Source organism: Mus pahari, chromosome 11 (genome assembly GCF_900095145.1).
Source record: "Mus pahari chromosome 11, PAHARI_EIJ_v1.1, whole genome shotgun sequence".
Taxonomy (NCBI): Eukaryota; Metazoa; Chordata; class Mammalia; order Rodentia; family Muridae; genus Mus; species Mus pahari.
In genome coordinates, this window is record NC_034600.1 from 38,203,182 (window position 1) to 38,216,192 (window position 13,011).

Here is a 13,011-nt window from a genome sequence, read left to right on the forward strand (position 1 = left end):
ATAGTAGCTAGACCAAAATGGAAAATTAACATAGCAACCACCACCACCGCCACCAGCGCCAGCACCAGCACCAGCACCAGCAAGGTCCTCTGCTGTCTCTCTGTCTCCCTCCCCTCTTCTTTTAGGTTATGTACCAAGGAGCAAAGCCAGATTGGACACCTTCCAGCTATTATTTTGATAGTAAATACCTTCCCCATTAAGCCTACCTTTGTCGTGGTCCACACTGTTTCTTCTCCTGGAACATTAGGACTCCTCCTCCCCTATAAATCCTTCCCATCCACACCTTACAAACTGCACTCATGGGTCAGGTTCTACCATCAACGGCTTCCTGGCTCATATCTGTTAATTTACATGTCTCCTGAGGCCTGAGAGGTGGACTCCCTCCTTATTATCGGAACCACTGCTATGGTAGAAATCTAGATGCAGTGCCTCTGCTCTTCTGGATATAGTGCCCTGTGTCACCTGAAATAAAGCTCTGGAAAGAAGGGGAAGGAGGTGCCGGGAGCACATGCCATAGTAAAGCTAGATTCTTTTTGTGCCCCGGGGAAGACGGACAGATAGACGACAAGCAAGCCCCGATGAGGTGTTCATCAGCCTTGAGTTCTGCCCTGAGTTCAGCGGTATGGATGGTTCCCAGTCTGTGCTGACCCCCTCTGCTGCTTCGAGGCCATTCTGGGATTGCTGTTTGCTGCACAGCCCTGACAAAGTAAGCCTGTACACAACCAGCCATTTCGGAATGCGCTCTAGCTCCCGATGAAAAGCAAGTGACTCCTCAATCGGGTTTGCATCACACCTGATTTCAATGTGTGTCAACGTCTGAATGCACCACAGAAAGTTAGGGTGGTAGTTATCAAGACTGCTGCATTCAGACATGTTAAGATGATGTTCCCTAGTACAGAACGTTTATAGATTTTTATTTCTGTCTGTGAACAAAGAGTATCCTAAAAAAGAGGATATATTCTGAATGTGTGACTTCAAGAATAACAAGGTAGTTGCAGATGAACTGTTTTTTGTGTCTGGGATGCAAATGAGAGAACATTTGGGTCGAGGAAGCAGGTCATTTTTTTAGTGTTTTTCCATAAATATGGCTGCAATGGGTGGGTTGAGTTCTCTACTGAAAGTTTACCCTGACTCCAAGTGTCCCAGGTCTAGGTAACTACCACTTGGTCTCACACCTGACTCTGGAACAAGGTAGCTGTTGCCTTATTCTTCAAATGAAATTAGAATTAGAAAGAAACACCTAACTCTGCCTGTTTGTGCTCACAAAGAAATGTATCCCCAGAAGAGAAGATGTGGAAGGAGTTCCAAGGGCTATCATCACCTTGTTCTCAGGAAATACCTGAACAAGCTCGGTATGGGTTGGTTCTGCCCTTGCCGCCCATCTTCTCCCTATGAGAAGGCTCCATGTACCAAGACAGTAAAGCTCATGGTTTTCCTCCAGAGAAAGCTAACAAATGTGGGGAAAGGTATTACACAACACTTGAAAATGAAACTAAGCATTCTTCCTGTGACAAAACTGTAATTAAACTGCATTTAACTGTTTCCTCTAAATGACATCCATTTTAATTAGGTGTTAATAGACTGGTCCCACAATCTATAGCTTTATGATGCAAAGTAAAATTACAGTCTTATAAAACATTTACAGAACGAGACCCATTGAAGCCTATGGGAGGTACACTGTTCCCCTCCACACCCTAAAGACTGGCATGGTAATTAAGCCCAGGGAACAGGCAGCTCTTAGGGCTAACATTAGGTGTGCTTGCCACAAGTCAGCATGGGGCTGCTCTTTCAATCCACAAGTTATTTCTAAGATCTGCTTTCCAGAGAATACCTGTGTCACTACTAAAGCCTGCAAGTGCAGACATATGTCCTCCATAGACTGCCCAAGGCAAAGCCCTGGTCAAACCCACGGCCTTCCCACCAGCGCCACGGGCTTTCTTCTCTGTCTGAAGATTACAGTCCTTTCTTTCCCCCACAGCTGCTGAGGATGCAAAGGTGCTCATCTTTAGAATACTGTTGTATGTTTTGGAAAATGAGCATCACACACAGAGAGTAATATTAATATTTGAAAAAACGGATTCATGCACAAGATAAATGCATGTGTAACAGCAAGGTCATAACAAAGCATCTCTCTCTATTCTGTCCCACAGTATGAGCATCAGGGAGAAAGTCACAAGGATTACCCAGACGGGATGATTATCACAGGCACAGGAAATCCTGGGAACAAGTAGCCCTCTGGGGAAGAACTGGGGAAGAAATGGGCTACTGAAACCAACTTTGCATATTTATATGAAAAGGAAAAGTTAAAAAAAAAAATGAATGTGTTACTTTCAACTACTTCTGAAGCATCAACAGTGTGAAACTTCATAAATCACATCTAACCAGAAAGTTACGAATCTTGGGAAGGGGGCTATCTGGTCCTCTGAAAAAGATTCTGTCATCTCCTGGCTGACAACCTGATGGCTCCAAGTCCTTTGCCAAGAAGCAGAGTTACTTGGCTAGGGTGCCTGTTCACTCTTAGCCCACGGAAGCTTTCGTGCCAGGAATCTTTTTTTTCCTTTCCTGGTGCATTGGCCACTGCCAGACATGGACCCATCGAATCCATTGGTGCTAAGGAGTTAAGCATCTGAGATTTAATTTAACAGTTTCGGCTTTATTAAGCTGTCACGGAGGGAGCGGCCCCACGTTGATAGCAGGAGCTACTCCAATTACGGCTTGGTTTAGGGTTGACAAGTGTAATGATTCATCCGTGGCACATGAGAAGCAATAAAAGGTTGTTTTGCATTACAGCTTTAAAAATGTGGGCACTTTTTCCATTTAATTTGTCACTTAGCTTTTGCTAAGAGGACATTTAAATTGCAGTAAAAGGCAAATGGGGCTTTTAGTTTAAATGTAATCCCCATATTTAAATGATCTGTAATGGTGCAATGTTGGAGTGGGAACACTATTGTCTCACAGTGGGTCCTGATGGTGACATGTGACATTTGTATTCAGGTCCTGTATTATCCATGTGGCTAAAGGGCTTCCAATTTCATTTCACAGCCAGAAGCCTGCAGAAAACACCAATTAACTTGCAGATCCCATTTGCCGACAAAACTCAGCCTCTCTTCAATGTCTGGCATCTGGCAGTGCTCAGCATTTAATTCCAAAGCAGCGCCTTGAAGCAATGTGAGCCCTGTGTAGGGGCACAAAGTCAAATTCCCTCATTTTATTAAGAAGCAAAAGCCTTTCCTTTTGGAGTCTAAAAGGAACTCTAAGTAAATTTTTTGGTGAACAGATACTAGGATGTGATCACTACTATGACTTCTGTGGGGATTCATCACAAACTTTAGATCCCACGACAATGGCCTGTGACCTCCACTTGGCACCAGAGTACACAGGCAGAGTTCACTAGTCTACCAATGATTTCAGGGAGGGGTTGGGGGAGGGAGGAGATGAGAGCGAGCGAGTGTGGGTTTTTGCATGAGTATGTGTGTGCATTTATAGTTGTGTTCTTGATTCTTGTCTGCAAACATCTTAAGTAAGGCCTGGGTCTCTCTAGAGCAGTCCTGCCCTGGGAATATGTATCGGCTGCCAAAAACTTCTGCCCAATGAGAATTCCTACTGCAGACTGATGGTCTCAGCATACATTTTCCAAAGCCAGTTTGGGAAGGTGAGATGTGACTACAGATCAAATGTGAAAAGTCAAACTTCACTCTACATTATAATTTGTATTCTTTTTTCTCTTTTCTTGGCACTTTGAAAATATTCAAGTGGCACTTGTTTTCCTAACCAGTTATTTATTCTTTCATATTTCTGAGTACCACAGCTTAAAATTTTATACACTTCATAGTAATCTGGTATTTTTCCCTACATGATCCCCTTCATTATTGGTTTTTAATGCTAGTCCTTTTTAACCTTTATGAACCAACTAGTGAATTCATCATGTACTATAGTCACAAGCTAAAAAGGCTTGATCTGGAAAGCTAAATCATTCACTTTTTTCTGTAAAAAAAAATGTTTACTTAAACCATGTATTACCCTTTCTTCTTCAATTCCACTTTGTGCCTCAAACCCCAAGGCAACACATGGAAGCTATTTACTGTTTATAGATCGACTTAAATTTGACTGTGTGAGTATGTGGGGGGGGGGGCATGAGTGTGTATGTAATTGAAAGTTCATCTCTAAAAAGTTTATTCTGTCACACATTTTTTTGTTCTCTTGAAAATATCTAATATAATTAGCAGAGTTATGCCACACACACCTAAAATGTGTCTGTGTATGAGTATCAGTACCTTTGAATGTGTGAGTATGTGGGGGGGGGGGAGCTACTTTCAGATTTTCAGGGGATCAAGTAAAGTACTGGACACGATACACTATTTTTAAGAAACACTGGAGAAAAACATTCACTGATACACTTTAATATTTGGCAAGTAGCAGACCTACTTGTGTAGAAACAAACCAACCAGAGTTTCTACCAAGAGTCACGTTTCTGGAGAAGCAGGGAAGAATCCCTGACTTCAGGTTTTTAAGAGCTTGCCATACAATCCTAAAGACTCCACATCATCAAGTTCTAGGCTCTTCCTGAGGTTCAGTTTCCTCATCTCCAAATAGTTGCTCTCGAAAGTGCCTTCCATATGATCAGACAGAACCTTCACAGACAACTATTCCTCTTGAGCTATCTAGGCCTGGGATCAAAATAAATCAAATAGTGGTTTGCCACTTGTCAACAGAAATGTCACTAACTCTACACGTGCAGCAAGCATTTTCCTCTCATGAAACTAATGTCATTTTTTTTTTCTGTAGCAATGAGCATTGGACAAGGAAACTCACACCCAGTATTTTCACAGTAAACACAAGAAAAGGCCTCATTTTTTATCAACTATATCTTTAATGTGCAGAGATTTTAGACAATAAAGTTTAGAGTTTGCCCTATCTTTTCCATTCTCAAGAACAATGGATAATGGATGACCTAGGTCTGTATTGGCTGGGAAAAACATAAGCTATCCAAATCAGCTTTGAGAATTTCAATGAAGGAAAAAAGGAAGATAGATTCAAAAATTGAGATTAAATAGTCACTGACCAGTCCTATGATGGAAACCATTCATTGCAAACATACAGAACCTTCTGCCACATACCTAAAGGGAGATTCCTGTGCTCGCTTTTCTCCACGCCCTAACCCTGCCACAGCTGCTTGCTTCAAACAGCGGCCTGAGCTTTGCCCACTCATCTGCCCAGAGCACCCTGGCACAGGCTAGCACAGAACAGTTCTCTCCAGCATCCTTTGGACCATGCTCTTAAACATCCAACTGCTGTCTTATCTACACACAGCTCAATGTAGTTTGACAGGAAACTCATTTACCAAGCTCATCCCAGAGCTGCCTATACTTGTCAGTCATTGCAGTGCCTTGCTGCCTCCAAAGGGACAGGCGAGGGTCAGCCATGAACTGCTCTGTGATCAAGGTCAACATACGGGCCCCGTTGGAGTCTCTCATCTTCAACATCTCCCGCACCTAGAGGGGGAAACAAACAGAAAATATTAAGCTTTGTAAGTAAATAAAATAACACAAGAGACAACTTATTTCTGTGTTTGTATGTGTATATGAACGAGATGATTTCACAAGTCCTCTTAGGCACACAAAAGTATGAAAAGCAATTCTGCATCCTAAACTGCAATGTAATGATAAAAGGCATCACCAATTACTATAAGGTATACTTCAGAAGCCATATACAATAATGACGTTTTTTCAACTTTTCATTTTCAAATGTCTTCTTTTACTCTGTCTCTCTCTGTGTGTGTGTGTGTGTGTACGTGTGTGTATGTGCTCTCATGTACATATATAGAGTCTTATGACAAGGTCTTTCTATACAGCTCAATTTGACCTCTAACTCATGATCTTCTTGTTTCAGCCTCTTGACTGCTGACATTACAGGCATGTACCATACATAGTACCTGACTTCTGCCTTCAGTCTGTAAGGTTTCCCTCAGAGTGTGCCTTTTATCTAAACCAAACCTAGCTTGTGGTCAGCCTACATTTAACAAAATCGATGACTAGCTTATCCATGCTCCAGCAGAGCAGCCGTTCACAGAAAGGTATCTGAACCCGACAAACCCATGAAAGTGGTTTTGGCAAGGTGTCACTGCTTCATAGGGGTGTGATGGCACACCTCTGCTGGACCACAGAAACACCTAAGGACACACACACACTCCCATACACTCACACATTACACTCACATACACCACCAGAGTAGCAGAACCCAAGGCACTCCACTGTGGCTTGGGACTTCTGTAAATTGATCTGATAGTGTAAGAGTTTTCTTGAGACATAATTCACATATCACACAATTCATCAATTTTACCCTGGAACTCAAGGTTTCTTATTATTTTCACAAAATCATACTAAAACTTTACTTTTTCAGATATAATAATAATTCAGGAATGTTCTTTCTTGATGAATTATTTCACACGAGAGCACTAGCATGCCGCAATCTGTGGGTTCCAGGCCTTCATGGAAACACTAAAATCTGCGGTTGCCCAATTTCTAATATTTCTACATGGACACTTTAAATCATCTCTACATTAACTTATGATACAATAGGACACAATACTGTGTTGTTAATACATGGGATGCTTTGTTAATACTCGGGGTACCCAAGGGTAACAAAGAGGAAAAAACGTTACATGGTCGATGAAAATGGTCCTTATGTTCAGCCTATGAATGGTTTGATTTGTCAGTACAGAACCTGTAGATACAATGGGCTGTGGGCACTTACTCACCTGAGGTTTTAGCAACGGGAAGAGGAACTGGACAGAACTTGAGTTAGTTTAAGAATGTTCACTCTATGTCAACGCTCCACAACGCACCAAAACAACAAAACCAGTCTCTGGCTTAACTGAAGTTGGACTGTCAGAACTAAAATTGTAAACTGCCCATTTCTCTGTGCTAAATTTCCCATATAAAAGAAAAAAAAAACCCACCAAGATTAGTCTCTCTAGAAGAAACCATAAATGAGCACATACAACCTGGATGTGTATGACTCTCAGTTCGTATTCATCAAGTGAGAACCCTAACACCAGTTGTCCCTGTGGTAAATTACTGGAACAGGGTCCTATGGTTGCAGAAGGGGATTCATTGTTCAGGATTTGATATGAAAGGCAAGGCAAGGAAAAAAATGGGCTCATCTGCAATACAGCAGCCCACACAGCCCACAGGTCCTCTACCTCAGGCTGGGGCTAGCGTAAGTACTGACCTCCCTCTGCTCCTTGTGCATCTGCGTCTTGTAAAGCACCTACAAACACTGCTTCCCTGAACCCAAAGGCTATCCTCAAAGTTTAGTCCCATTATGGAGGGAAGGGAGCTGTCATTTGCTGGACACGGCACTTAAAGAGTTTGATGGATGTTTATGTTCACCACCGAATTTCCAAACAATGTGTAGTCTAGACCAGATCATAGCCCTCATTTCATGAATTGTAAAAGCAATCCTCGGAGAAACTAAGCAGCTGCCCAATGACAAAAATAACAGCTGGAATCAGAGTCTGCACTTGCCTAAGGTTAAAGACACTAGACACATCTATATAGCTCCAAAATTAGCTGCTTCTATGACTTCACATGTGTATCTAATACATATGTAACACATAGGGACAAAAGTGACAACTGTAGACTGGCTTAAAATATACATTCTACCTTGTTTTCATTTGGCTACAAGGTGCTGTGTAGACATGAATACACATGAAGGGCTTCCTCTGTCTGCAAATCTAATGGACTTGATTTATTTCTTATACTGACACATTTCTACGCTAGTAGTCAGTAACAGTCATGAAATAAATGCTTAACTGTTGAGCATACAAACCCAAACTATACAGCCATCATCTCAAGAACATCTATTGTTTACAGCTAATAATTCCAAACTAATAACTCTAAAGAATAACTTGAAGTACCTGTGTACCACGTAATAATGAAATTATGTATGAAGTCTCTATAGATTTAAATGCATTACAGTATAGACAAACTTTTGTAAACCTGACAATCTACATATAGCCTATAAATCTTGTTAATGGAACACACTAGTCTCTGGCCATATTTAATAACAAAATTCATGCTAACATTTCTGAATCAAAAAATGAATGAACATTAAGGCACAGCTTTCAATTTTTGTGAATACTAGAGAAGCTGTTTAACAAAAGGATCAACTAATAAAATTAACTGTTCCCCTAAAAATAATGTTAGTACATTATCTACAACAATGACTATATCCTTGAGGGGAATGTAATGGTTTAGCATTGGTTTAGTGTGTGTGTTTGGAGAGGAGGGGCTTATGTATGTGTCCATGTATAGGTTATCAAGCGTGTGTGCTCACGGAGTGGAGGTCAGAGGTCAGAGGCTGATGGAGGGCTCCTATCACTTTCCACCTGTTCTTTTTGGTGACGTCTATAACTGAACCTGGAAGTCTATAACTAACCCACTGGCTGGGCTGTCGGACTCCACCCCCTGAGGCTGAGAATACAAGCATGCCTCCACACCCAGCTTTCACGTGGGCTCTGGGCTTCTGATGCTCATGCAGGGAGCTCTTTACTCGCCAAGCCATCTTGCTAGCCCCAAGTATTATTTTTAAAAAGCATTTTATCCATTATTTGAAATGATTTTATGGTAGCAAATGCGCTGCAATGCTTCTGATCACAGAGAACTTGTCTTAAAGATCCCAGGTATTTCTCGGGTCATTTGTTTTTAGTAGTTGAAATAAACATAACACCATTCTTTAGCACTACTATCAAACAATGGAAAGAGATATGTTACTGTTGGTTTTATAGATGAGAAATTTATCAATTACAGACTTTACCTCAAAGCTTTACAGATGACAAATTTCTGAAGTTTTAAGTTTATATACTTAGTGAAATTAGAACTCTCAAGTCTAGGAAACTAATTTACAGACTGAAACTAACATTAAGTATCCCTAAAATCCCTAAGCTGTATGTGCAGAAGAAGGGTTATGTTTATGGTTATGCTCCGTGTGGGGAAACTAACTAGAGAACAAAACCACTTGAAAGGATGTCAAGTAACATTAAAACGATTTACACTGTTTTTGATACTGAAAGAAATTTTCTCTTTAAAATGTAACAAATTAGCATCACTTTATAGTAACTGAGACAAAAATGGCCCCCTATGCTGCCAAAAGTCAATTAAACAAGTTAAACCTTGTATTGTAACATACGTTTCTCACTGGTTCATTAGCTTGAAATCTCCATCCCAGTCCATACAGGATCTTACACAGTTACCATGCATATGCCCCTACACTTGGAATACATCTTCAAAAGTGACAACTGTACCTTAGCGAAGAGCAGGTTGAGCTGCTTCCCTGACCCGTGGTACCCTCCCTGGGAGAGGAACAGTTTCACCTGTTCCTGCACCTGCTCTTCGTCCAAGTGCCAGCAGTTCTCATCGTCAATACTAGCGCCCGCCGTAGGGTCAGGAGCACCTGGAAAGTGAAGGGAACACACACTGGATGAAGACTGTACGCAGAGAGCTTGAGAAAAAGTTTGGAAAGAAGTCAGACTCTGTTTTTGCCTAGACACGTTTAAAGTTTGTCTTCGTTTCAATTACACCTTCCGATTTATGCCTGAAATAAATGCAAATTACTGTAACGGTCCAAGCCGTTCCTTGTTCTATGCTTAGTTAAGTGCAGATTTACTGTCAAACTCAAGTACTTCCATGTTGGAGGAGCAGAGCCTCTTTGTTTTTAAAGAGAGGTTTACAAGTTCTCTAAAGAGTTAAAGAGCCACAAAAAAAAGTGTCTTACAGCAAATGCATGATATAGGAAGATCTACGTAGGACATAGCAGAAAAATATTTCTCAAAGACACCCAGAAATATGGAACAAGTCACCTCGGCATAGTCCTTCACCCACCCTATGATAACTCAAGAAGCATCACCATTACCGGCTACTGTAGAAACAACATGCTGACGCAAGTCTTTACTTGCAGAAAACAAAGATTAAAAAGGGAAATCAAGACACAAGGGAGCAGGCACTGCAGCTGTTGTACTAACTCAGGTTGTAGTATTACCTTGCCAAACTGCATAAATATTTTATTGCTGAAGTACACACAAAAGATAACAGCTATGTAATAAACCCAGCGAGTGAAGGCTACCAGAGAAATTTAAAAGTTACCCAGATACTTAGGGAAAAAAAAATTGAAGCCTCATTATTTGTTAAGAAAATAAAACAATGGCATATTAACAGCTAAGATCTATAAATAAGATTTTAAATATGAGAACATTTTATTCAATAGATAGGATTCTATGTCACTTGTCATTTAATGATTGAATTTGAAATTAACTGACCAAGGAGATAATCACTCGTGTCTCCATAGGAACTGGGTCTGCTTGACCCTAGGAGAAAGGGTACAGTGGGATAAGAATCACCCTAAAAAGTGACATTTATTCATTCATTCAGTCAGTCTATGTCCACAGCTGTCAACTCTGGTGACCTGCCTCTTGGCAAGCCATGGAGATATGATGACATTCCAAAATACACAGAATTCCTGTTCTTAACTCATTTAAGGTCTGTTTTGTTTTTTTTTTAAACTTGTACCTACAATAATAAATACAATTTATACTATGGTTATGCATTAATGTGCTTATATTATCACAGGTATATACTATACTGAAAAGCCTGTCTGGAAAGAAATACCCTTAGCATAAATGAAATGGTGTGATATTTGCTATTTTGTTTCGTGTGTGTGTGTGTGTGTGTGTGTGTGTGTGTGTGTGTGTGTCTAGTCCTGGCTGTCCTGGAACTTGATCTGGCCTGTATCATTTTTTTAAAAAATGATATGTTACAATCCTTTACATTAATTCTATACCATACTATAGTTGAATTGAACACATGCACTATTAGCAAAGCATGGTTTTGAGTAAGAGGAAAATTGGTGAAATAATAATAAATACACATGTATGTGTATGTGTAGCGCTGAATGGTGAGCGCTCTTTAAAGGTAAGCCAGAGTTCTGAAAACCTACGAGAACGCCGAGGTGGCCATGGACTGCTAGAATATAATACCTTGAGGAAATGGCAAGGAGCTGAGAGAGCTGCCTTCAGAAGATTAGAAGCTAATTAGAAGTCACCTATAGGCAGGGAAAAGAGGGATGGGTCATGTGGGCAGAGGCCTTAGGCAGAAAGAAGCATGGTGTATGGGAGGAAGACAAGTCCATTCGGCCTGAGAGCTGAGCACAAGACCACCCTGGAAGACAGAAAGACTCTGGGCTACGCAGCTGAGCAGCCCAGGTTCTCTTCCCTAGGGACATAGGGTGGGAACTCATGAGGGTGCTCCCTGAGGTAGAAGAATGGAATACTCTTCATCCCGCTAAGCATCAATCGCAACATTCTATCATGAAATATTAATTAGGTAGCCATGAGAATGAATGGGGATAATCTCTGTGTACTACCTTGGAAATACATCTAAAAATATTGTTGAATGAAAATAACAAGAGAAGAAAAATATACATAAGCACACTAAGTTTATGTTGACAAGGAGGCTTTTAAAAAGACCATGCATTATCATCTCCTTACACAAACTGGGAAAGGCAATGCAGATGCAGGAAGACTTGGCAAAGACGTGAGCATGAGGGAGGGTTAAGATCGAGGCATGTGCGGAGCATGGTTTCTAGATTAAACTGCTATACAGAATGTGGGACACTTCGCTGACACAGAATGCTCAGACTTGGGAGTTCAATTTTAAATATAGTGAGTCTGGATTACGGAATACCTTGGAGAGAGGACAGAAAGAGAGCAGCAGATCTTCATCAGGAAGGAGGGCACACTATGGGAGACAGCGCAGGTTTGGGAGACACCGCCAGGATAGAGCCCAGTGAAGCTCCAGTGCTAGAGCAAAGGCAGGGAGCATGGTGGGAATGGGTGGCCTCTCAGAAGAGCTGGGAGTCCTTCCCAGAAGAGGAAAGAGTTGTTCTAACTGGGGACTGGGCCATCAGGTTTCTGACCCATCTGTGTAAGAGTGCAGATTTTTGTCTGTCCCTACTGCCCAAAAAACCTGGGAACCACTTGCGGGAAAGTATTGAAAAGAGGAGGAACTCCCCCAAAAGTAACCTTTCTCTCTAAGGACTCTTTTTGAAATCAGAGTATCTCAGAGGGATTCAGAGGGACCTTTTCATATACCCTCTGTGGAAGGACAGCTGTAGATTCTTTATGGAAATGTTTTCAGAAGACACTCTCCAAATACCTAAACTGCAGGGTCTCAACTTCTAAGTTCTCTCCAATATCATACTAAACACCCCCCGCCCCTGGAAACCTCAGGGGCAGCTCATATTGGCCACTTATCATTCCTTTCTCCTCCTCCTTCGGATGATTTGGACTAACATCCACCACCTACTCTCAGAATGGCTGCCTGTCTTTAGGTATTTTCTTGTGGGTGTGTTCCGTTGGAACAGAGTTCTCATCGACACCTGAGCTTCCCTGACCAGAGGCTGCCTGTGCTGTGTTCCAAGTGAGGGCTCTCAGTTGCAGGGTCCTGAACTCTGAGAGAAATGCAGGGTTCAGTCATCCAAGTAGGATTTTAAGTAGGTATGAACTTGAATTGGAGGTCACAAGTTATTTTCTAAGACCTGAACTGGCAAAGTGACCTATATTACGAGACCCTCTAAAAATTGCGGACTATACTGAATTCTTAATTATCTGAAGCAAAGAGTAACAAATGATATTATAAACTGGGAATTATTCTTGACTTGAATTAGATAATGATCAAAGATTCCTCCCCACACTTAAAAGTAACAGCTTTAAAATATATTATAGTTTAAAACTTTAAGGAATCAGTTATACACACACAGAGGCAGGCAGGCAGGAAGACAGACATGTGGAGAGGGGAAAGGAAAGATAGGCAGACAGACAAACTGACTGACTGACTCTGGTTATTGCCCAATTGGAGAAATAACCACACTTGATTTGCCTCTGAGTGTCTGGGGGTATTTTGGTATTCTACCGGAATTAGCCACTTTGTAAGAGTAGTAGGGGTGTGTGTGTGAATT

General features: G+C 41.3%; 1 protein-coding gene across 2 annotated transcripts in view; it reads right to left on the minus strand.

Moving 5' to 3' along the window:
* Positions 1-13,011, minus strand: part of Zswim6 (zinc finger SWIM-type containing 6) — a 160,826-nt gene that overhangs the window by 38,726 nt on the left and 109,089 nt on the right. For both annotated transcript variants that reach the window (XM_021208416.2, XM_029543977.1), the window contains exons 3-4: positions 9,305-9,453; positions 5,342-5,492 (exon numbers count right to left, since the gene is read on the minus strand). In XM_021208416.2, coding sequence (XP_021064075.1) covers positions 5,342-5,492; positions 9,305-9,453 — 300 coding nt within the window. The remainder of the gene's footprint in view (positions 1-5,341; positions 5,493-9,304; positions 9,454-13,011) is intronic.